Here is a 25,863-nt window from a genome sequence, read left to right on the forward strand (position 1 = left end):
CACTTGGCACTGTAAACATCGTTTTCATTGGAATCACAGGATGGCATATGCGTCTTTAATACTTATTAAACTTCTCCAGTGAGTCACCAGATCGGATAGCTAGGCAACTACAGCAGAACAGACGCAGAGGGCGAGACAGGACTGTCCACAAGATGATAAATTACATTTGCATCATCGGTCCAATAAACTGTGCGTGCGTGTCCACTGGACCGTAATCCCCACAAAAAACCTAGGCTGCTGTCAACCGTTCACGGTCAGGCCAGTGTATAGATACAAGTTAAAAGCTACTTTGGCATCGTTAACGCGAAACGCGATGTTTCCTGGTAGTTTCCTAGCAGTCTATCTCACGGAACCGGACTTACCCAAGATGTAAGCTGCCAGCGCTGGGCTCGTCCTCCCACTGTGTGTTTTCCTGCTCAGGTTGCTCAGGAGGAGTTGCTGCTCACGCATGCGCAGCTAGGTCCGAAGAATAGGAGGAGAGGAGAATCCAATGACGTAAATGTGTAGCACGTGACCACAACTGGGCCTTTTTTTTTTTTTTTTTAATGCTTGAGGACGTTTCCTCGTAGTGTAGGCCTCCTGAAACCAACCATTCTGCCTCTTGGCAGGAATCAAGACTAGACAAGGTAATCCAAAAGCCTTCTTTGCACTATTCACACATGTATAGTAATTCTGGATAATGTTTACAGTATGATGTGAAACATTATGGTTGCCTTTAGCCTGCATTTTTTCATAAAGGAGCCCCCCTCACTTCCAGGGAAAAAAACACATTCAAGGAAACACACACACAGTAATCAGCCCATGATTTAGCTGTTTGTTTTTTTTGCAAGGATTACAGGATTTCCAGATCAGATTACAACACTTACAAACCAGGCACAACTTGTCTGATTGGCTGCCATATACGCTATTGATCTCTCTAACACAAGTAGTTCTACAGAAGCACAGTCGGGATGGAGTAACAATAACAAATCAGGCTGGTGGCCATATTACTGTGCTGTTTGCATTGCGGCGAGTCTCTGGGGCAGATCGGTATTAAAGAACTGCACTCTGTCCTTCTTCAGGTCCTGCCCCTCACTCTGCTGTGGGTTCAGGTTCAGGTATTTGTTGCTGTCATCATAGAGAGGCCAGTGCACCAGGCCAGGCCCATTAGGAGAGCTGGAGGGATCACAGCAAGATCGCAGTTGACGCACAAATAGCAAAGGCCTTTACATCTGATTGCTATCCTTTCAGTGAGTAGATAAGAAAAAACATAACTCTCCCTCCCACAAGAAAAAAACAACAACGCAATCTGAGTATCTCACTGCTATGAGATATACAGTATAGCAGTGTAGGCTATACAGTAGAATGTATCATTAATTGATTAAAGCATAATTAACAGCATGTAAGACTTAAGAAAACATTTTCTGGTTACAGATTGCAGACTGGGTGAGTCCTTACTCTTAAAAGAAATCAAACTTCAAACACTGAAAAAGAAGTGCACAGACAGACCACAGCAGAGCCACTCACCCAGTCCGAGCAAAGTTGGCCCAATAGGACATGACTGTCCTGCACAGGTGATTCTCCTCCTCTGTGGTTGAGCCTGCAGCAGACAAGACAAAATGGTTTGGTACAGGGGGGGGGGTTACTGTGGCACAACTGGCAACAGAATCCGTATCATGTTTGGGTCCAAATGCCCATCGGGGTCCCAACTTCGAATCTGACCAGCGGTCGTTTCCTAATCCCACCCTACTGTATCTCTCTCTCCGACTCCCACTTACTTCATGACACGTGTCGTTGTCTTATCCAAATCAGAGTTAAAAAAGCCCAAACATATACTTAAAAATAATGGTTTGATTACATTTAACATCATGTTACATGTTTTACATCATGTTACATTTCCCTTTTTGGTCTGCTGGATTAGATATGAAAATTAGATTTGAATTCATACAGTATGTTAGTTTGTTTATGACTCCTATGTGTGTGGCTATTTTGTTTTGAATCTATGATATTCCTTGCTATAAAAGAAAGGCATTATTAAAGATGCCTCATGTTCATCACGCCCCACCGGTCATGTCTATTCCCCACTAGTGGGGCCCGCTCCACACTTTGAGAACCACTGCTACAGTACAATATAGTACACAACAAAAAAGTTAGTACAACTCACTGTTGTTCTAAAAAATAGGGGTAGAGGAGCGCTTCCTGGACTCAAAAGGTTGCCTAAGTTTGAGGTGCTCTTTGGATGGGGTACTGAATGCCAACAAACAAAGAAACTCCAAGGCACTCTCGGTTGGAAAAGTTTAAAAAGCCTTTATTGTTATGGCTTGATCATATTAACCCTCTAAAAACTCCAAACTCACTGTTATTCTACTTGCCTTCTTTTTTCTCTCTTTCCCTTGTTCTTTCATGCTCCCTCTGAAATCCCTCCATGAAACTGCAGCAACATTAGCTAAGCCAGTCTGGTTAGCATGTAGACCTCCTCAGTTGTAATTGAGAGTGGGTCTGGAAAAGGTTAATTGTTTTACGGCTTCCAGCGGGGGCGTAATTAGAACTTAAATTGCTGCATGAAACTCTTACCAATTTTCAGAATCTCGTAGACAAGGGTTTTAAATGCAGTTGCTCACTCAATTCCAAAGAAATACAGTACATGCCCATGTTTGATTACTGACTGTACAGTATTTGCATACCTGTGTTTTAAGCATGGCTTTTTTACATTTGAACAGGACATGTTCAATTTAATCATTTAGATCTCAGTTATCATGTATATGTACAGTATATATCACACACTGTATATACACTTGTGAAATGTTATTCTAGTTTATTAGAGCTCTTTTATAATTATTTGTATTTTTATCATCATTATTATGATGTATTTTTTACCCTGAACTCTTGTCTCTTTACTTTAACTCCATCCTACCCCACACGTTGAGGAGTGCTGCTCTGTGATGTTTTTTTTTTTTCTTGCTTGAGGCTTTCTCTCACTTTTGTCACCCAGTGAAGTACATTAGAGAGAGTGATGAAGGCAGATGGTCTGATCTCTCATAATTACCTTTAGGTAGTTCAGGAGGCACTTGAATTCATCATTATTTTGATAAGATCTTATTTTCTCCCCTCCTTTTTGTAGAGGTGTTCACTGAATACAAATTAAAGGTGCCAGAAAGTGTGGGCAGAATGGCTCTTTGTAAATCGCCACTAGGGGTAAATGTATCAAACAGGACTTCATGTCCAATTCTTACTATACACCTCTCATTAATTAGATTAAATTAAATTACAGCTTTGTCAAGATTCCCACTATGTTTAATTATTTTGTATGTATGTTAATCATTTTGGTCATTTCTACTCTCTTACATTAAGCGAATCAACACATTCTTTGTCAAAGAGTAATATACAACATATGTGCCTCTATGGTGAAAAAGTGGCATATTTTGCATTTACCAAGCTGTCCTTTAGACTAACTCAACATCTACAGTTGGCCTGCAGTTGTAAAACGGAAAGGAAAGGACTAGAATTCAATAAGAATTTATCTTAAGCCAGGATGCACAAATCTATTGCTGGGTATCTAGGTTGTTTCCTGACGCGCTACACTCGAACCATCCTCAAACTAAATGACTTGATTATGCAGCCCGAATCGCTGGCCCTGACTATTAGGCCTGAGTGGATAAAATACTGGAATTATTCATGCACTGTGCTTACTATTGAGTTTAATGTGTCCATTCCAGAAGCAGGCCCCAAACACAAACCCAATGTCGTCCGCGTGGTCAGCCTTCACAAAGCTGGGTCTGCTGTCCTTGTACATCTCTGGTCTGTGCTGGAACTCATACAGGTACACATGCACTCCAGCATCTGTGTGGACAAGGACAGTAGACAAGCGACTAATATCAATATGGATTAATGCTGATTGAGGTGGCCAAAGAGTGGTCATAATATAACATAATGCAGCTTGATTGATATTACCTGGAGTACACAATAAAAATGATTAATGAATTTTTTTTGACAATGGAGGGCATCTATTTGTTGGGGAAATAAACTCTTCAAGTGCAATTTTAACAAATAGAATTTCCTTCAGCAGATGCATATAGCGACACCAGCATCTGGGTAGAGACTCTTGATGTCTTGAAGCTTCCTTGTGTGTTATTTCCTCATTCCTCTTTGAGGTGTCATGCAAGTCTTGGCTATACTATAGGCCTACTCTCATTCCAGCGTAATAATCAAGGAACACCATGGGCACAGCAGCACAATGATATCATGCAGCACCTTAAAAAAATAGTCCCTGTAGGCTAACGTCCAGATTATTACGCCTGAATGAGAGTATAATTATGTATAATAATGTCAAATCAGCCTATAGAAAATCACCATGTTTCATTTTCCGTTGGTGTTATTACACTTTCTAGCTTGAGAAGAGACAAATGTTAAATAGGAAAATTACCGGAAATCTTAATAACTTTTTAACGTGATGCTAGCAAGTGAGATGCTAATGGTCTAATCCGATTTAATGATCTATGCTAGGCTGGAGCTAAAAATGGTATCTCCAAACTCAGAGAACGGCTGGATGATGGATGATGTTTAACTCAGGGGAGGTGGAAAATTAGTCTAATTCCCCAAATGGTGTAATATCCCTTTAATTGAATACACAGTACTTCAAGAAGTTTACTTTGTCACACTGTATTTGTGTGAATGTGAAAATGTCAGTGTTATGTACATAGTACCTTTAAAAACGTTTGATCATTCAAAGGGTTTTACAAATGAGAAAAATCTGAAATAATATAAAATGTGATAGAAGGGAAATAAAGGAAAATAGAAGGAAAACACATTCAATGGAAAAAATGCACAAAATGTATCAATTGTATAAGTTAGGATAACATGGCATATATACTATAGGTAATCGAGACAGGAGCTGGTGTGAGAGTGTCTGGAAGGAGGAATCTGTGCTTACCTCTGTGATAGGTAGCCACAGTGATGGTTGGCATCACAATGAATATATCACTCAGAAGTTCAAGGCTGGCATCTCGGATTTCCTCTGGTGTTTTGGCATCCTTCAGATACTCATCTGCAATGATCGCATATAGTCCGGAGGCCTGAAAGAACCCATTTTTATTCACTCATATCATACTGGGACTACTCTCATATTTCTTAAGTATATGTTTATGTATTGTAAAACAAAATCGTATAGTATAGTAAGGAGACTGACAGGAAGCCAGTGGGAGAGAGAGATGAGGTTGGTTCGGGAAGTGACACACCTAACAGTAAATAACACCTAACACGCCATTGTCATGCACTTCCCTCTCTTCCTTCTCTACCTCCATCTTCCATGCTCTATCCTTCTGTACATTTTGACTGGTGCTTCTAATGTCTACACTCTCAACCTCTAGTTATAACACTGATTGATGCAGTATTAATTCCTATAAAGGTCTCCACTGCTCTGTGGCTTGAATGTTACTCCACATTTTTGTAAGTTGCATTGTATAAAAGTGTCTGCTAAATGAATACATGTATATACATATGATGGGTTCAGATGCAAAAGCCTCTAAACACCACCTCTGTCAAAATTAGCAATAGTGAGTAAATGATCTCCACACATAGTACACATGAAAGAAATAATTTTGCTTCAATACAACCCTCCTGGTCTGAAATATCAATATGTAGGTAGAACCTTATAGGAACCTGTTAAAACAAAGCTCATTTAAAATTCAAGCGGTCAGACTTAGAGGGTGTTGCATCTGAATTCATCACAGCTACTCAAACTCAACAGCACCACTAAGTTCCTCCAGCAGGTGGAGCTATTCCCTAATGAGATGATGACAAGATATAACGCTGACAGCAGATGGAGAAAAACAACGGAGGAGGACAAAGAGGAGAAAAAGAGAGGGGAAGGGAACAAACTCACCATCCTCTCAGGATAGAACCTTGTCAGTGCTCCCATCAGCATTGCTCGACTCATGCCCTGCTCCCATCCTTTCGGTAGAGAACTCTGCACAATGACAATAAAGTTGAATCTTATCTAATCGTATCGTATCTAATTGAATCAAATCTAAAATGTTAGTTTTGTAGTTTTTGTAGTTAGTTTTTTGCTATGGGATTGAAAATGTAACATAGTATAAGATTACATTGGAGGATAGGTGACAGATGACTCACCTTGGCTATTGACCATCCAACCTCGTGATTAGTTACACCTATAAGAATAGGGACTTTCAGGAAGTCTTTGCTTTTCAAAACCTCTTCTGCTGGGGCTGTCAAAAATATCCCATCGACTGTGGCTCTTGCAGGGTTTTTCTAGAAGATTTAGGACATTTAGATATTAGAAATAATTGAATAATACATGTTATAGCTAAGGTATAAGGTATAGCTATAGGTATATAAGTATAGGTGTTTATTCTTGAATTTCCCCTTGGGGATCAATAAAGTATCTATCTATCTATCTATCTATCTATCTATCTATCTAGCTATCCTAGGTAAATATTCATTTTGATATAATGGTGGAAGCATATGCAAATTGAATTACAGTGATGCAATTGTAAAGTAGTGGATGCCTGTAGGCATGGTATATGTGACATACTGTATAGGCATGTACTGTAGGCATGGTATATAGCCTGGGAACACCCATACCTTCACAATTGTACAATTGGGAGTGGGTCTGGAAAAGGTTCATTGACTTATGACTGCCAGCAGTGAAATGGAACTTAAATTAGTACATTGAACTCTCACCAAATAGTTTCAAAAAGTGTAGCAATCTTGTAAACAAAGGTTTAAAATGCAGTTGTTTACCCAATTCCAAAGAAATACACGTCCTTGCCGGATTAGCGATTGCATTTTCATGCCCATGTTTTAGGAACATTGGAAATGGGCTTCATTGACCTCTTGGCCAGACAGACCTGCAGAGCAAAGCCCAGATTTGCCGAAGGTTCATAGGTATTCCCAGACTAGAGTCTGATATTTGGTTTGCAGGTGTTTATTTTTGGCTTACTTTTTTCATGATACTGATCAGCTCCTCCTGGGATTTCTGTCTAAGGCACTGAACCAGCACCTCTGATGAGCTGCCATCACATTCTGATGCATTGGCCACCATCTGCACTTAGAGACAGACAAAGCAATGATCATTTATGAAAATGGCCTTTAAATGCTGTTAATCAAAGGGATTAAACAGCACACATAATAACTCAGATTGTTTATTATCATTATTATTATTATTTAGAATGCCTGCAATATCTGTGGTCTTCAATGCCAGTGTGCAGTGAACACATCTAATATAGATGTGACCAAACCTTCGAAAAAACCCTTGGGGTATTGGTGGAAAAGCCAGCCACTGTTGCAGTTCCACTTTGAAGTACAGCTCGATGGAACAGTCCTTTAGCAAGAGGAGACAGAACCTATAAAAAGGGTGAATATCAAGCATGCCAAGTGAGGGGTACATACCATATGTAGATGTGTGGTATTGGAGGATAAGTATTACACATACGTACATACTGTACGCTTAACAGGTTATTTACGATGCTTAACAGCTAACCTTTAACTAATGGTTTACTAAAAGTACAAATGAAGAGTTTGATTCCAAAACGCTATATATCCATTTTTAAAAACATTAAAAAGTCATGCTATTTAATTGTGTATTTCAGGTGATATCAATAAAAAATGCAGTTGTTTTGTTTTGATTGAGTTAAGATAAATCAACTTAACATAAACCAATACAGACAGTTCCACTGTAATTTACTTTTACTTAACAAAATGTAAAATAAATATTTATGAAAATTCATTAAAATGGTGGATATAGCGTTTTGGAACCAAACTCTTCAAATACAGTTCAATACAGAATACATAATTCAATATACCTGTGAATTGTAAATTATCTCTGCATTTCTCATTGGCTTGTGAAAACATGGACTTTGAGCTTTTTGATTTACCAGGAAAGAGGTGCTCATCCCACCCGCTGACTCTCCAGCGATGGTGACAGAGTTGGGGTCTCCTCCGAAGCTCTCGATGTTCTCCTGCACCCACTGGAGAGCAGCTATCTGGTCCAGGAGGCCCCAGTTTCCCCACGCCTGTTTATCGCCAGTGCTTCACAGGACACACAGAAACCAACACACTGTTGATGAATGGAGTTTGACCAAAACAAGGTTAGTGAATGCACTTTTACCATTTTTGAATTGTGTTTTTACCAACTATTGGTTAGTAAATTAAGATTTATCTTCCTCCCTTGTGTCATGGATGGGAATAAACACCAGCCACCAACCCCTGTGTGTGAGAGTGTGAGTGAGTGTGTGTGTGTGTGTGTGTGTGTGTGTGTGTGTGTGTGTGTGTGTGTCTGCGTGCGCATGCGTGCGTGCACGTCTTTGTGTGTGTGTGTGTGTGTGTGTGTGTGTGTGTGTGTGTGTGTGTGTGTGAAAATCATACCTGAAGAATCCTACGATTCCAAGACGATACTGAACAATAACCACAATCACATTCTCATAGGCAGCCAGGGCGGACCCATCATACTGGGAGGCCGCTCCGAACCGGTACCCACCACCATGGATCCAAACAAACACCTGATGTAAAGGGGACAAATGGTCGGGTGTTACCTGCACACCTGGGCATCACCTGGCAATGACCCAGATCACTGGTCACGGACCCTCAGGGTATAACCTCTCGTTTGTTCACCTCACTTAGTACAAAGGGCAAATCAAATTCCTGCAAGTAAATCCCCATTGCTGGGTGATACTCCCCTCGCACACATGACATATTCATTCTTCCTCAGATGCTTGTTGAAAATATTTATCCATATAAGTATGTATGTGTTTTTAGTCATACAGTATGTATATAGCATTTCTATTTATTAATACAGTATTTGTTAAGATGATTCATTTCTCGCTTCTAATTCATTCTACCATCGTTTTCTCAATAAGAGCCTTGCATGAGTGTATACTGTATCTCTCACTATTAGCACTTGTATCTTGGATGTATTATGATTATTGTTGCTTTGTAATTGTGTTGCACGCTTAAGTTTTGTTGTCATAAATCAATATCGAATAGTAATATTATTAGTATCATTGCGTCTGCTCAAGTAAATATTTGAATTGACTGAATTCGTGGACTTACGGGTAGTTTCTCTCCATCTGTGGATTTCACAGGAGTGTAAACATTGAGGTACAGACAGTCCTCAGATACGGGGGGAATACTGAACTCCATGCGCACGTTTTCTGACATCTTTCGTACAATGTCTGGATCTTGCAGACACCTTTAATTGTAACAGAAGAGAGAAATGAAGAGTTCAGATGCAAAACCCTCTAAATCCGTCTGACCACTTTTCTTTTAAATGAGCATTTTAAATCAGGCTTTTGCCTACAAATCGATATTTCTCTATCTTTCTCCCTCTCTTCATGCCATTTTTTGATGAAGGTGATAAATACAACTCCAACTAAACACAACACAGAGAGCATAAGACATAGAGCAGGGGGTCGTCCCTCTCTATCTTCACAAGTTTCTCCAGGACACAGTTCCCATTCCAAGAATTCCTCCTCTCCTAGCGCTTCTGACAACCTCACACACCTAGTACACACTTACTGTACCACACTCTTCCCCCTCTCCCCTCCTCCTTCTCCTCTTACCTCTCTTCTCTACTCTACCTCATCCTCTACCACTTCTCCTCCTCCATACTTCTACTGGTACTTATGTAGGCATGCATGCAATCTTCTCTGCACTGTAGCTTAAATGCTATTTTATATTGCTGTAGCTGTAGCTCTCTAGCTTCAATGTTAAAATGATTAATTGTTGATAGTTTAAATGTTATTCCATTGCTGTAAGTCGCTTTGGATAAACGCATCCGTCAAATGAATAAGTGTAAAAGTAATGACATGACATGTATGAAGAAGAAACAGCACCGTTACAATATAACTGCATTAATGACAAGTAATGTCATATGATAATATGTGAGCAAATCTGTAAAATTCCCTCCATCTGGCACTACATATCACGTATCCAGTGCTTAAGCCAGACTCACATGGGCGGCTGCTGGGTGGCGTCTCTCTCTCCCTCCCAGGACTCTGCAGGCTGGGGTTCAGACAGACGCAGGGGTCCCAGAGGGGGTCGGGCAAAGGGGATCCCCAAATACTGCTGCACCTGCTTATCGGAGCCTTTCACAGTCATGGAGGCACCCCGAAGAGTCCCATTCCTCACCGACACCACGGGACTGGAGTCTGTACAGTACATACGACACAGCAAAATCAGTATCACAGCACAAAACATTACGCGCACCTTGCTATCACCCACACAGGTAAGACCAAAATCACCATGGGTATGAAATGTCTATAAGCAGCTAGAACCAGGCTCAAGTTTTTAAACATAAACAGTGTACAGAGAAATGATCCCAGTGAACTACTGTACATGAAATGCTCACAGGAATCCGGCAAAATGCCAAATGAAGATGAAGGTATAACTGGTACTTGCCTGTCTGTGATAGTGAAGTTTGAAATATGGACAGCGTTACACACACAAAGATCAGAAGTCCTGCCATCATCTCAGTCAAGCAGCTCAAGACCAGGAGACAGTTGGGCTTTCTGCCTCTCTCTTTCTGCCTCTCTCTCACAGACACACACTCCACATCTCCTCAGTACACTCTCACTCACAGTGATCCTTGGCCGACATCCAGGCAAACACACACACACACACACACACACACAGAGAGAGAGTCAGAGAGAAAAAGAGAGAGCACAGTACCAGCCCTGGTCACAGCAATATGCGTTCATGTCCAGTTTTGTGCAATAGTGGGTACCTGCCATGTTGACATTTACGTTGAATTTTAGTATAATAGTTTTGTTTCAGGAGCTTACTGTCAGATGCTCAGCAGCCTGCTTCTACTAACAATGGCAAATCAAACTATTTGAATCTGCTGTTTATCTGTTGGTGACTTAGCCAGTTAATTTTGTAATTCGTTGTTTTATCATCTACAGTACAAAATCATCTAATCACCAATCCTGATCCAGCCATGGAGCTTTGTTGAGAACATCTTCAATACAGATAATAATGGCAAAACACAGCACAACATTTTTGTGAGGAAACCAGAGAATCCAACACAAGGCAGAAGGCAGAATTAATCCGGTACTGTGGAGCAGCCATGTCAGTGGGCCATTACTGCATAATAGACAGGTGGAATGCATCTCGAGACAAGACACACAAAGAACAGATTGTTTGAAGGAGACCAGGTGTGTAGGAGAGCTCTCTTTTTTTCTGTCAGGATGGAGCACCAGAATGTCCTGTGTGGAAGAGATGCTTGTTCAAAGGGTCAAGGATTTTGGCACTATAAAGGCCTTTACTGCTAATGGTATGAATGGAGTTTAATTGAAATAAAGACATTAATGTTGCGTTGATGCACCATATCTGATCAAGGGCAAACTATCACTAATTGACAAACAGAGAGACAAATGAATACATACATGAAATGATTAATGACTTAATCATAAAATGCAAATGTGTGTTGTACAGTATATAATATGTCATAAACATTTATGACATAACCTTCTGTCATTAAGTGTCATTCGGTTAAGTTAGGGTTAGGGTTCACATCGACACCTTCCAGGACAGCGTTACCGATTATTGTATAATGCCAATAGAGGGGTGTTCTTTGCCAGTGAAGTCCTCACTGAAATCCTTCGGTGAGATAAGCGCTCAATGCTGAGTCCTGGGAGTGCATTTGCTCAAGGGTCCCTGTGGTCAGTACACATCTTTACATAAAAACTCCAGCATTCCATTCATACTGTATTTCATGATGAAACGAAAGTTTTATTGGTAACATGTAAGCATACAAATGGACTGAAAACCATCATTTGAGTAAAATGGTCATGACAGTAGTGTCACACAACTCACTTGTTCATTTTATAGGAGTGCAGTTCAGTCCAAGTACAGTTTTTTATTAGATGGATAAAGAGGTACTTGTCCAGGGTGCCTGTATATGGTATACTACTATCATCTGCCTACTATACTGTATACTGCCTGTAAACTTATGAGACTACTGTGCTGTTTTCATTGCGACGAGTCTCTTTGGCAGCTCCATGTTGAAGAACTGCACTCTGTCCTTCTTCAGGTCCTGCCCCTCACTCTGCTGCAGGTTCAGGTTCAGGTATTTGTTGCTGGCGTCATAGAGAGGCCAGTGCACCAGGCCAGGCCCATTAGGAGAGCTGGAGGATCACAGAAACACCTCTATCACCATGGACACAACGGAACAGAGCAGTCTTACAGGGGAGCTACACCAGACGCGTAACTGAAGCGTTCCGTTCGCGACGCGTAAAATCCATTTTAGAAGATGGGTCTATTTTTTTCGAATGTACGCGCTACTGTTGCGTCTGGTGTAGCTACTTCCATAGACTACAGTGATTATTAACTGCTACGACTGGCTGCAACATACGCGTCGCGAACGGAACGCTTCAGTTACGCGCCTTGTGTAGCCCCCCTGTTACACAGGAGACTCCCTGTACCTTTGCCACAGATGCATTGTTTGTTTGGCTACTTATAGTCGTAAACTAAACATGACATCTGTCCAAAGTAAACATACATTTCAGCAACCACGGCTTATAAAACAATCTGGATGTGTCACCTAATGCATTTAAGACATGTAATTGGCTGTGTAGCAGTAGAGGCTGCTGAGTTGTAAAATATGTATGTGTTTAACATGAATTGTAGTCACCCTGTGCGTACGAAATTGGCCCAGTACGCCATTGTGGTCTTGCAGAGCTGATTCTCTTGCTCTGTAGTGGTACCTGGAAGTGAAAAAAGGTTACTGGGTGCAACTGCACTTCTCTGAACCTTTGAGTGAAGAGATCTACCCATGGGGCGGCATCTGTACCCGACCTCTGCAGAAGCATCCAATAGCACCAGCTCTGGCCCTGACAGATAGCCCCACCCCCTCTATAAGAGTGGCCTCACTCTCAGGCCAGGGGGAGACTGTAGTCTAATGGAAGTATAGCCAGTGGCCAGTGACACAGGTGTTTCTTAGAGATAAGCTTACTAAAGTATTTGCATTAAATAGAAGGGGAAAGCAGCACAAGATGAGAGAGTGTTTAAGTTAACACACTCCATCTGCGATGTGTCTTGGAAACAAGAACACTGAATTCCCATGTGACTCTAAATGTACAGTAGTTTGCATTGTCCATTGTCATCTTGGTGTGGAGGAAGCAAAGTATTGTACCATGCTGATGAAAATCTTTTTTGCCTGCCAAAGTTTTTTGCCTGTCCTTTTTTTAAAATGTGAAGTTGAATCAACAGGAAAATCCTTGTTAGAAAAACTCTTTCTTTGATAATTAATGGCAAATGAAGAGTGATGACAGACAAGCTGATATTACAGTAAAATTGGTCTGGAACATACAGTACAAGGAGGAAGCATAAGTGATGGCTTACCATTGATTTTAATATGTCCGTCCCAGAAACAAGAGCCAAAGACAAAGCCAACATCATCCGCGTGGTCAGCCTTCACAAAGCTGGGTCTGCTGTCCTTAAAAATCTCTGGCCTGTGCTGGAACTCATACAGGTACACATGCACTCCAGCATCTGTGTGGACAAGGAGAGCAGTCGAGCAGCTACAGTAATATCAATATGGATTATTGCTGGTTATGCAAGATATTTTATGCACTCTGTTTATTTACATTTACTCCTGTTGATGTTTGTTTTATTCATTCATTTAATTTTACATTTACGTTTCTTCATTTAGCAGACGATTCTATCCAAATGTTTTTTTTTGGCCTGACTTACCTCTGTGATATCCTGCCACTTTTATGATGGGGATGACCATGAACAGGTCACCTAGCGCCTCTGTGAACTGATTTCTAATATCCTCTGGTGTGTTTGCATCTTTCAGATACTCGTCCACAATCAGCTCGTTAGCACCAGAGGCCTGATCAAAACAAGAAACATACACATGTGTCACAAATATATTTAGTGTAAACAATTTATGGTTCTTCATGTCCAGAGCCACATATAGGCGGCACAGACAACATGACTTCAGAACTTTTTTTGATTAACTTATGGCATTGCATGATCTGACATTTCCTACACATTTCCTGTGACACGCACATTTGTGAAGCCTTACAGTACATATTTCTTTTTTTCTAACGTTACAATGTGGGAGCTCAGAGCATGATAAGGGACATTGCATTAATTTACATGATGTGACATTTGCCATCATTTTTGACATATCATGCCATGTTAAGTCAGCCTTAAGATAGAGATAGATAGAGAGAGAGAGAGATAGACACACACAGAGAGAGAGAGAGAGAGAGAGAGAGAGAGAGAGAGAGAGAGAGAGAGAGAGAGAGAGAGAGAGAGGACTTACATTTCCTGCAGGGAAGAAGGTATTGACCATTGCCAAGAACTCAGGTCGAGTCATCCCATTTTGCCAACCAGGAGGAGCAAAAGCCTGATAGAAAACACACACACACACACACACACACACACACACACACACACACACACACACACACACCATCACCATCATCATCATCATCATGTAATTGTTCAAAAGCACAGTTAAAATGTATGTATGATTAAAAAATATATATATATATTGTTTCAGAATTTAAAAGTAACTTACGTTTGAAAGTATCCATCCAAACTCATGGTTTGTCACACCAACGATAATTGGGACTTTCAGAAAGTCTTTGCTTTTTAAAACTTCTTCAGCTACATCGTTCAAAAACTCCCCGTCCACTACAGCGCCCATGAAGATTTTTTTCTTCAATGCAGATGTTGAATGTTACTGACAAATTCTGTGATATTAATTCAATTTAGTGTTTAAACATACAGTAACATAACCTCACCTTTTTCATTGCTGTAACGTAATCATCAGCTGTTTTTTGTCTCATACATTTGACCATCTCTTCGTTTGAGCTAGAGTCACACTCCATAACCTTAGCCGTCATCTTTAAAATAGAGAAAAGAAAAATCACAACCGAATTACTGATATTGTCAGTAAAACCTACTGCTGTCTGTCTAAAGAAATAATAGATCTTAAAATAGTCTAGGATGTACAGTGCTTGATGTGACTTGATGTGATTTTTCAACAATAAAAGAAAAAAATCTATATTGTTTGGTGATCATTAGAAAATCGCCACATTTAAATGTTACACTTAATACACTTTCTGACTTGAGAGGGACAATTTTTAAAAGGGAAAATTACTGGAAATCTTAATCACTTTTAAGCATGATGCTAGCAGGCGTGATGCTAATGGTCTAATCTGATTCAATGATCTATGCTGGAGCTAAAAGTGGTATCGCCTAACTCAGAGAATGGCTGGATGAACTGGAGAAAGATAAAAAATAATTTGTTTAACTCATGGGGAGTTGGAAAAAAAGTAATTCAACCCAAATCGAGGAATATCCCTTTAAACTACTTGACAAGCATCTGCGTCAAAGTAAACCACTAGTGCCTGACAACATGGAGAAGATTCCTACAGATATACATATGTGACATGTCTCTGTAAGAAAAATGGGTATATTCAAAGGTGTTGAAAAAATCTAGATATTAAAAATCTGGGTTGGCACCCATTTAACTTATAAGCACAATGCCAATGAACATGGTGATTCCAACACAATTCTAATGACAGGTAGCACAAGTACTACTAGAGGGAAGTTCCAGTGAAGGAAATATTAATTTGGCCAAACCCAATCTTCTTGTCACTAGGGCAACTGTTTAATATCTTTGGCCACTGTAAAAAAAAATATTACCTGTAGTGAGTGAGTGAGTGAGTAATGAATATACCGGAACCAGAGATTGCATTGTGGAAGGAGATGAACGGTAAAGAAATGATCAAATGAATGAATGTCAGTATTCGCAATGATTAAACAAACTACACTGACTCTTAGCCAGTTTGATGTGGAAAAGGTGTGTCCCATTCAGCAAGAAGGAGATCGAATGGTTTGTTCACAAAACCTCACCTTGTCTAAACACAGGATCAGGTGAGGATGAAGAAAGCCAAGAAACAGTTTTTTCTCTGTCTACAGACATCACGTTTGTATTAAACATTACTTCTTACAAATTATATTTTAGTAATTTTAGGACGACAAGTTGTTTAAAAACAGTTTGCATTAATTGAAAAAAAAAATGGTGACTTCGCTGGGCAGCAGTCATAATAATACTGTAGATCTTGAAATATTCTATGATGTGATTCTATTCAATGTGTGCATTGACGCCACCTGCATTTTTCAAGAGAAATAATCTATATTGTTTGCTCATTAATCTTTTTGTCTTCTTTTGGCAAACCTTGGCAAAGAGCATGGGAGTCTTAGTTGTGTAGGCCCCTAGAGTGGCAGCTCCACTCTGAAGAACTGCCCGATGGAAAAGACCCTTGGCCATTGGAGACAGAATCTGGGGCAATAGCAGGAACAAAAACAGTTAACATGCGTCACTGGGACTTGAATGCTTTAAAAAACAAACAAAAGAAATGAATAACTAAAGCACTTTGTTTACCAGAATAGATGCACTCATTCCACCGGCCGACTCTCCAGCGATGGTGACAGAGTTGGGGTCTCCTCCGAAGCTCTCGATGTTCTCCTGCACCCACTGGAGAGCAGCTATCTGGTCCAGGAAGCCCCAGTTTCCCTGAGCATTCTTGTCTCCAGTGCTTCATACAAAGCACAGGAGCAGAAGACAATATTGTTTACTACAACAAGGCGTGTTAAAGTGACTTTTCAATCAATGGATTCAGATCACTTAAATTATAAGACATCACTCTATATTTGGATACAATGGAAATAAAAGAACTCCTGTGTGGAAAAAAGAGAAAGTGTTACGACAACAAACATTAATGACCTCGCTATGCTTTTTCCTCTCTTTTTCTATATACTTTATACATTCAATTGTCTTCAATGTTTTTCAGGCCGAGGACTCAGAAACTCTGATAAATATCTTCCTGTTGAATATCTGTGTTGTAGCCTTACACAGTACATCAAGAAGAGCTAAACCCAAATGTTTACCAACCATACAGGACATGAGTCATGTCGCATACAGTCTACTGGCTATCCACCTTATTCCTTGAATTGGAAATCTGTCCGGTTTTCATCTCTCTCCCATTCACTAAAATCGATACAACGCAGCTTCACTGGAAATAGATAACTGTTTTCTGAATACTGAGGTGTCATAGTGACGGCCATTGTTGGCTAAGGAATTTGGCTAAGGTATTTGGCCACTGCATCTTCATGATACCTGAAGTATCCCAGAAACCCGAGTCTGTACTGTATGACCACCACCACAATATTGCCATGGGCGGCCAGCACTGAGCCGTCATACTGGGAGGCTCCACCCATGTACAGGCCTCCTCCGTGGATCCACACCATCACCTATGCAAAACAAAAACACACCATGAGATTTATGTTATTGCACAGATTTATGTTTACATGTATCCATTTAGCAGACATTTTTATCTAAAGCAACTTATGTCATTTATATCACAAGGGTTGTCGTAACACTGTCCATGGAGCAATTTAGGGATCAAGAGGTGGACACAAGGGTGGAAGGTAGGAATTGAACCCTCGACGCTACAGGCTACTGCATGCTAGCCCAGCTCCTTAGCCACTATGCTACCACCACCCTGTATTTCTGAAAATGGTGAATGATCCGATGTGTGCTTCTCAGAACTTCAAATAAAAAAAAAAACATGTCTGCTGATTATATCCTGTGAGTTAGATAAAGCAGTTGCTGGAAGATGTGCTTACTGGAAGTTTTTCTCCTGATTTTGCTGGGGTGTACACATTGAGGTACAAGCAGTCTTCTGATATACCAGGAGGGGTGAATTCAATGGCCATAACTTTCGACGTAGACGTGATAATGTCTGGATCTTGAAGACACCTGCCATTCACACACAACACCAAAGCACAATGACACATGTGCATACAGTACCCTCCAGAATTATTGGCACCCTTGGTAAAAGTTGACTAAAAATAGGTATAGACAATGATAGGTATAAAACAATGAGGAAAAATACACCCTGCAAGGGAAGCAATAAATTTGCTTGCCTTGCAGGGTATATTTTTCCACATTGTTTTCATTGTGGGAGTACAATAAATCACCTAAAGATTATTTTTTAGACCTATTTTTAGTCAACTTTTACCAAGGGTGTCAATAATTCTGGATGGTACTGTATAGGCTTCACAATGGAGGGACAGATGTGGTAGACATTTAGATCATGATTTGGCCGAATGATGCCTGATGTTTGTGCATTGAGCCAGACTCACATGGGCGGCTGCTGGGTGGCGTCTCTCTCTCCCTCCCAGGACTCTGCAGGCTGGGGTTCAGACAGACGCAGGGGTCCCAGAGGGGGTCGGGCAAAGGGGATCCCCAAATACTGCTGCACCTGCTTATCGGAGCCTTTCACAGTCATGGAGGCACCCCGAAGAGTCCCATTCCTCACCGACACCACGGGACTGGAGTCTGCAGAACACACAGCAAACACCACAACACTAGTCCTGGCTATTGACCACAGTGACCCATGCAACATGCAGCTGCTATTTATCTGGGGGGGGGGGGGGGGGGGGGGGGGGGGGTTACTTACCGTGACTATATAAAACACATCACATGCTCAAACATAAAAAAAACCCAGGAAGGGCAATCATAGTGCCACACTTTCACTCTCACATTCCCTTTCTTCTCTCTGTTTCATCCTCTTCTATTCTATTGTCTCCCTCTTCCTCTCTGTTTCTGTTCTTCCACTCTGTCTCTGTTTCATTAGCTCTGGCAGGCTCTGCCAAAGATCCTTCATTACTGACTCCGCTCTAACCCTCTCTGGCTCTGCCTAAGGGCAGCTGTGTTCTGCTCATGCTGGTTGTTGTCAATGGAGCGAAGTAAATGAACAGTATCGATCTGAACTGAACGCAAAGGCAAGCATCTTTTTCACGTCACCCTTAAAATACCACTGTAACTACATGACATTGTAAAGCGTTTTGGGTGCACAGAGGAGTCGAACAGAAGTGCTATATAGCAAATGCAGTCCATTTACCATTTACCAAGCCTTTCATCGCCCTAAACATTACATGCACACATGCATACTTTACATTGCATTGAATATACACTACATGCATCTACATCTACATCACATCACATACCTGGTTGTGCAAATGAGGTTTCAAAAATAGCCAGAGTAAGGAAGGCACAGATTGAAACACCCTTCATCATGGCTATTCAGTGCAGCAATGCAGTCAGGAGTCTTCTCTCTCTCTCTCTCTCTCTCTCTCACACACACACACACACACACACACACACACACACACACACACACTCCCTCTCATCCACTCATCCATGCTGACCAAACTGACCTTTCACCCTTTGCTCAAACAAACACAGATCAGATGTGTAACACAGAGGTTGGATGATCTTCGGTCACAGACTGAAATGGCCGCAGGCAGCTGCTGGTTTTGTAATCCATTGATTTGACCCCTGTGGAGTCACTGTAAACCAGATGCAATGGAGACAGATCCCCTTTCTTGCAAACAATTTGCAAAATTGGAAATTGAAATGCTGTGAATGCAAACAAAATTGCAAACACTTCGGCATACATTTATACTTAATCATTATCAAAAGCAACTTACATGTAAGTTTACTGTAGGTTCAATCCAATCCAATCCACTTTAATTATATAGCACAATTTAATCAAACACAAGGTTTCCAAAGTGCTGTACACCACAACAATGAGGACAACAGTAGGATAAAAGTGATAAAAATAAAAGTAAAAAGTAAAAGTAATCAAATATAACAGTAGGATAAAACTAATCAAATAGCAGAAAGTAATAAAAATAAGATAAAACAACATAAAAAGGTGCTCAGAGAGGTACGGTGGGGCAAGGCCATTCAAGGCTTTAAATAAAAACAAAAGAAGTTTAAAATGAATCCTAAAATGAACAGGCAGCCAATGGAGTGACTTGTGAGGCTAAAATAGGTGAGATGTGCTCATACTTTCTTATGTTATAAAAAGACGAGCAGCAGCATTTTGGACTAGTTGCAGACGGGCAATGGAGGACCCACTAACCCCCATATGTGCTGCAACTGGCTGGGGCACCTGCACCGTACACGGCAACCCGGGTTCGATTCCCAGCCCGTAGTCCTTTCCGGATCTCATCCCTGCTCTCTCTCCCATTCACTTCCTGTCTCACTGTTCTATCAATAAAGGCAAAAAAAGCCCAAATATTTACTTTAAAAAAAGTGCATTGCACAAAGGCGTGGATTGCTGTTTCAAAGTGCTGCCTCTGAAGGACTGGCTTATTTTTTGCTAGCTGCCTTAGCTGAAAAAAGTGTCAAACTTAAGGTCAGTGTCCACCTTTACCCCCAGATTATTAATGATTGGCCTGCAATACTGTGCTAAGTAACCCAGATCAACCTGGGGGTCACAGAAGTGCCAATAAAAACCATGACTTCTGTCTTTTTTTCATTAAAATGTAAAAAGTAAAGAGACGTCCAGGCCTTAATGCCATGTAAACCCTCAAGCAATGGCTTAACACAGTAGGAATCTGACTTTTTAAGAGGGACATAGATCTGGTTGTCATCTGCATAGCAATGAATAGAGATATCATGCTTCCTGAGAATTGAACCAAGTGGGAGTTGATAGAGGGAAAATAAGAGAGGGCCAAGCACAGAGCCCTGTGGCATCCCATGTGACAGGGGAGCGGTGGATGCAGGGGCTCCGCCAGGGGGGGAAAGGTTAGGACTATTCTAAGGGCCCTGCACTGACAGGGGGCCCTTTAAGGACTATCAATATTATGTTAATAGTTGAACTGTCTTGTGTAGGTTTTTTAAATTAAATATTTAATTTGATCTATTAAAATTAATTACAAATTATATATGGTTGTGATTTGCTATTAAAAAAAATCTTAAATACAAGTCAACTCCTACTTTCACTATAGGGACATAATGTAAAGCGATTTCAGACACCCCATGTGGACCATACCATTTTTAGCCACCGTGTCGCTACTAGAAGCAATGGAGATACAGTACAAAATATCTTCAGCTAGTCTCAATTTTGCTAGTGACAAAAACAAGTAAAACTAGTAAATTCCTCCAGTAGTCTAAACTTGGTTTGCTTCTGACATGCTGTACGTTATGCAAGATAAAATATTAGCCTACACAATGCTGGTGCAAAGAACTGGTTTCATAATCATAACTAATGAGATGCCCTCACATACATACTACAGATTCAGCCTCAGGAATAGGACCCCAGCCCTCAACCCAAATCCCAGTTGAAGGAGAATGAGGTGAGCAATGCAATCCAATAACCAGTTATTAATCAAGACATACATTTGATCACATACAATGAGTCAATAAAGGGAACAATTGGAATATATGATTGAAATCCTGCTGATGTTTGCTGGAGGGCACTGATAGAGTGATGCATGCCAGTTCTCTCAACACATGACCATTTGACTTGAAAGAACTCCATAGTAACCGGCCTAACATTTGCTCATGAAAGAAAACCATAATGTTCCATAATATGTACTTTACCATGCAATTTTCATTTCAAAGCACACCAGTCAATGATTCAGACAGAGTACACAGAGTCAGCAAGGCTAACACAATGTTTGCTGGGACAAGTAGGACCTGAACCATTCTAGTGCTGTGCCACTAATGGCCACCCACTGCGCCAAACGAGCTATCAGGATGTCATGATCCACTGCATCAAAGGCTGCAGTCAAATCTGAAAGTACAAGGACAACACAGTGACCAGAGTCAGTAGCTAAAAAGATGTAATTTAAAAACTCTTAAAAGTGCTGAATCGGTGCTGTATAATGTTTTAAAACCGGATTGGAAGATCTCAATAATATTTTGTTCATTATAAAATTCATGAGCTGGCAATAGACAATCTTTTCTAAGATTTTAGAAAGGAAAGGCAATTTGGAAATAGGGCTAAAGTTAGCCAAAACAGTAGGATCCAGTCCAGGATTCCAGGGGCGTAGCCAGAGGGGTGGCTCCGGGTGGCACAGGCCACCCTTGAGATTCAATTGGCCACCTCAAAATCCTCGTCTACGATTTGCCATTAACAGTCGAAGGTGACACCTTTCTTGATGCAATTGGAGTGCGGTAGTTTGAAGGTGACAACAAACAGATCGTACCACACTGAAAGCTAACATATTGTCCTTTGTCAAATACAGTTGCATTTTCAGCTCTGAACAAACCTGTTCAGGAATTAGGCTATTTGAGCAAAAGTGGAACATGTGAAATGTTTCATTTGCCAGTGGTTCTTAACTGGTCTGGTTTTTGGAACCCACAATTTCACATGTTCATAAAGTTGCAACCAATATATATATTTTTAGCGTTCAAGCCAAGGAATATGGTGAGCTAGCCTAGGCTACATGATAAGACATGCAAAGTGCCTAGCCTACCTGTTTGGAAAAGGCAGATGTTTGGCATTACATTTGTGAAGTCTTAAACTGTTCATGTTACCTTTCAAACTCCTACTCCACAGGTTTATCTTTGACAGGGGTGCCTTGTTTCCATGTGGCATTTTAGTTGGTTGTTTTATTTTCTCATGTGCACCCCACACACTGGGGTTTCTGTCTTATTTTGTCCTCAATTTAGGTTAATTCATATTCTAGCTGACTTCAAATACTCAGGGTTGCAGCCAACTTGCTTTTATGCAATGACTGGCATAGCCTACAAATAAAGCTTATCAAAATAAAGATCCAATATTAGATCTGATCAGGTACAGTAGCATTTTAAATTGGCTTCTTTCATTTATTTTAGCCACAAGCTCTGCGACCCACTCAGAACGGTTCCACGACCACCCTTTGGGATCCGACCAAGAAACACTGGTCTACAGTAAGCTATGTAAACTTCCCACAATGTCAGTAGGCCTATTACATTAGGACAGTAGGCTATTTACACAACACTTACTGACCTAGCAATTGTCAGCTGAGTAGGTAGAATAGGCCGATATAAAACAATTGTCTACATGATGTGATTCCACAGTCGCAATACTGGGTTGTGTGTGTGATAAGATAAATGGGCACTGGCAGATGCGATAGGTAAATAGATATGTTTGCGTGTTAACACAGACAGCAGTCTGTAGGCCTACTGTAAACTCACATGCTAAAAACAATAATCTATGTAGCCTATAACGGCAAGTGTGTTCGCTAGATTACTTATATTTCAAACTACCGCGCTGCAAGTGCATCAAGAAAGGTGTCACCTTCGACTGTAGATCATAGACTAGGATTTTTTTTGTGGTGGCACCTGGGGTGGCCAATCGAATCTCAAGGATGGCCTATGCCACCCGGAGCCCCCCCTCTGGCTACGCCCCTGACACACTGCTCACTCTGCCCGTAGTACACCTCTCCGTAACTCAAGAAACACACACTGCTGCTCTCCTCTGCTCAGCTGTTTGGAACCACCACTTACATGGGAGTCAAAGTTTTGGTCAGGTGAGCCATGGTTTTACACTTTTGCACTTAGCCTCAAGCATCTATCTATTGAGATACGCCTAACATAATGTTTCGGATTGTTCATCTGTTTAATGAAAAAAACAAACATGTATAGTGGATAAACTTTGAATGTTCAAGTAACATGAGATATACTGTACACAGGAGGGATGTTGTCAAAAGGCACATCACCAACAGAGCAGCCTGAAGATTTCACTAGGGTTATCAACCAGGCACCAAATCAAATTTTGACAGGATAATCGGCTATCTAAGTAGACATTAGTTGCAGCTCTAGTTGGCATTAAAAAGAAAATACGGTGTTGAATTTGACGTACTAAGTATTTGAAGCAAGTGTTCCAGTACTTACGGTATATTCAAGTAAAAATGTGACCAAACAGCTTTCACCTTCACCAGAGTGTTCATCTGGAACATCTTCTCTGACTTTGAAGTTCTGGAGTGGAGTTCTGAGCTTTGTTCACATATTTTTACACAGTAAAAAGGGAAAAAAGGCCTTTTCTTTACTTTCAATTCTTTTTTGTTGATCATCAGAATCAAGTACATGGACAAACATTTCTTTGGTGATGTATGACAGGAATGAATTACTGTTGAACACAAAGAGTCAAGGAATCTGTGTTCTTTAACATCAAACATTGACTGTTACAGTTCGCTGAAGTTAAGTTAACTGTTAACATTATTAAGTTAACATTAAGTAAACATGAACAGTTGACAGTTTGCTGAGGTTGTTCAGAATTGTTCTTAAATGGTCTTTGACAATGACCTGTTTTGGTCCTTTAGGCTACCTCTCCAGTGAGTACACAAAAGTTTATTGCGTATAAACCTTTAATTATTTTGGATACATAACAGTGTTCAGTTAAATGAGGTGAATGTTGATCAAAGTCGAGCTTTTTCAACAAAGAGTCAATAAGAGAGTAGAATCACACTGAATATGCATCATTATTTCGAGACGTTTTGTGAGCTACACTTACTTTTATGGTGTTTTTGTAGGCGTATTGACTTTCAGGGGGATTGTCATTTTAATTTCATGTTCATTTACTTGTGTCTCGCTCCAGTCCAGTAGTGTTCTCTCTCATGTTATTCATTTGATCCATGTCTGTAAATCTGTCCACCTCAAACCACTTCACCTACTGTGGAACAGGGGAAGAGAGCTTTGTACAACAGAACAACATTTATTAACTTTGCAAACAAAATAGCAGAAGTGTATTGTTTCTTTATATCCTCTGGTTTCATTTTCAGGTGTAAAGCAATTCAGCCATGTAAAACTCTTTGTTCTCCACATCCGAACCGTCGGAGACATTTACTGGTGATGGTTGTCATGGCTGTGGTTGGTGGGGTAATGATGTCTTCCAGAACAAATATTTACGCTCAACTGGCCTGGACTCAGAGGTGGATCTTACGCAACCGAGACATGCACTTGCCCTGGGCTACAGCTGGTAGCCAACGACAACCCCTAAGTCATTATTATGTCAAGTATCCAGGTAACTACCCCTTTGTCCTGGACGAACCTCATCTGTGCCAGAGGCTAAAGCCCTTCCTGGTCATCGTGGTGCCTGTGGCTCCCCACGAGCGGGCCGCCAGGGAGGCGATCCGTCAGACATGGGGAGGAGGGAACGTCTGGGTGGGACGCGTCGTGCTGACCCTCTTCCTGCTGGGCCTGCCAGGTGGAGAAGGAGGAGGAGGAGGAGGAGGAGGAGGAGGAGGAACTCAGCAGCTACAGTCCGCCTTGCGGCAAGAGCATTCACAGCATCACAACCTTCTCCAGGCCAGCTTTGTGGACAGCTACGGCAACCTGACCCTCAAGACCCTGCTGATGATGGAGTGGCTATCTTCTCGCTGCCCGCAGGCCACGTTCGCCACCAAGGTCGACTCCGATGTGTTCCTAAATGTCCGAAACCTAGTGACCTTACTGGCGGACCCCAACATACCCACACGTCAGTACATCACAGGGAACATGTATCGCCAAGGTCCGGTCCAGAGGAACCCAAACTCCAAGTGGTTCCTCCCGGAGGAGGTGTACCCCGAGTCTGTGTTCCCAACTTACACACTGGGCTACTGCTATGCCTTCTCCATAGACCTGTCTGCCAAAGTAGTGAAGGCTGCTAGACTGTTCCCGCCCATCTACATTGAGGACCTCGCCCTGGGCTTGTACCTGAACCATCTGGGCATAGCCCCCAGTGACCCGCCCTCGCCCGACCTCTTCAGGGGGCATCGACCTCTGCTGTACAACCGCTGTGACTATTTCACGTCCATCTCCACCATCCTGCTTCACAGCGCTGAACTCATAAGTGTCTGGGAGGACTTAAGACAGCACAGCTCATCCTGCTGAGGGTTGGAGAAAACATCAGGTTGCGTCTGAGCCCAATCCTTACAGTAACAAAAAGTAGGAATTCCCCTTTTCCGTCCTTTTTCAATGTACTGTGTACCCATTTAGTGCTAAAGGGGGTACCCAATAATCATACACGGATATATATATATATTATATATATATATATATATATATATACTGTATATATATAT

At 41.2% G+C, this 25,863-nt stretch overlaps 4 protein-coding genes and 1 long non-coding RNA gene across 6 annotated transcripts in view; 1 reads left to right on the forward strand and 4 right to left on the reverse strand.

The window, feature by feature from the left end:
- Positions 1-651, reverse strand: part of kiaa0513 (KIAA0513 ortholog) — a 21,467-nt gene extending 20,816 nt beyond the window's left edge. For both annotated transcript variants that reach the window (XM_062547570.1, XM_062547569.1), the window contains exon 1: positions 363-651. The gene's annotated coding sequence lies outside the window, so the exon portion shown is untranslated. The remainder of the gene's footprint in view (positions 1-362) is intronic.
- Positions 652-786: 135 nt separating this feature from the next.
- LOC134094159 (carboxylesterase 5A-like) lies at positions 787-10,552 on the reverse strand. The gene is made up of 13 exons (XM_062547565.1): positions 10,393-10,552; positions 9,947-10,142; positions 9,046-9,184; positions 8,362-8,495; positions 7,872-8,025; positions 7,236-7,340; positions 6,938-7,039; positions 6,109-6,246; positions 5,861-5,944; positions 4,910-5,051; positions 3,670-3,819; positions 1,507-1,579; positions 787-1,155 (listed from the first exon to the last, which is right to left on the reverse strand). Exons 1-13 carry the CDS (start codon positions 10,460-10,462, stop codon positions 987-989), a joined length of 1,656 nt encoding a protein of 551 aa, XP_062403549.1. The 5' UTR covers positions 10,463-10,552; the 3' UTR covers positions 787-986.
- A 1,151-nt stretch (positions 10,553-11,703) lies between these two features.
- On the reverse strand, positions 11,704-19,174 carry LOC134094160 (carboxylesterase 5A-like). The gene is made up of 13 exons (XM_062547566.1): positions 19,030-19,174; positions 18,163-18,358; positions 17,644-17,776; positions 17,135-17,268; positions 16,400-16,553; positions 16,193-16,297; positions 14,751-14,852; positions 14,525-14,665; positions 14,267-14,350; positions 13,687-13,828; positions 13,336-13,485; positions 12,626-12,698; positions 11,704-12,119 (listed from the first exon to the last, which is right to left on the reverse strand). The coding sequence occupies exons 1-13, from the start codon at positions 19,097-19,099 to the stop codon at positions 11,951-11,953; spliced, it is 1,653 nt and encodes a 550-aa protein (XP_062403550.1). The 5' UTR covers positions 19,100-19,174; the 3' UTR covers positions 11,704-11,950.
- A 1,881-nt stretch (positions 19,175-21,055) lies between these two features.
- On the reverse strand, positions 21,056-24,592 carry LOC134094164 (uncharacterized). The gene is made up of 3 exons (XR_009940428.1): positions 24,315-24,592; positions 23,696-23,797; positions 21,056-21,608 (listed from the first exon to the last, which is right to left on the reverse strand). It is a non-coding gene; the product is annotated as an uncharacterized LOC134094164 (long non-coding RNA).
- LOC134094163 (beta-1,3-galactosyltransferase 1-like) lies at positions 23,241-25,672 on the forward strand. The gene is made up of 2 exons (XM_062547572.1): positions 23,241-23,331; positions 24,583-25,672. The coding sequence occupies exons 1-2, from the start codon at positions 23,309-23,311 to the stop codon at positions 25,670-25,672; spliced, it is 1,113 nt and encodes a 370-aa protein (XP_062403556.1). The 5' UTR covers positions 23,241-23,308.
- Positions 25,673-25,863: the final 191 nt, after the last annotated feature.

The sequence above is a fragment of the Sardina pilchardus genome, chromosome 10 (assembly GCF_963854185.1).
Source record: "Sardina pilchardus chromosome 10, fSarPil1.1, whole genome shotgun sequence".
Taxonomy (NCBI): Eukaryota; Metazoa; Chordata; class Actinopteri; order Clupeiformes; family Clupeidae; genus Sardina; species Sardina pilchardus.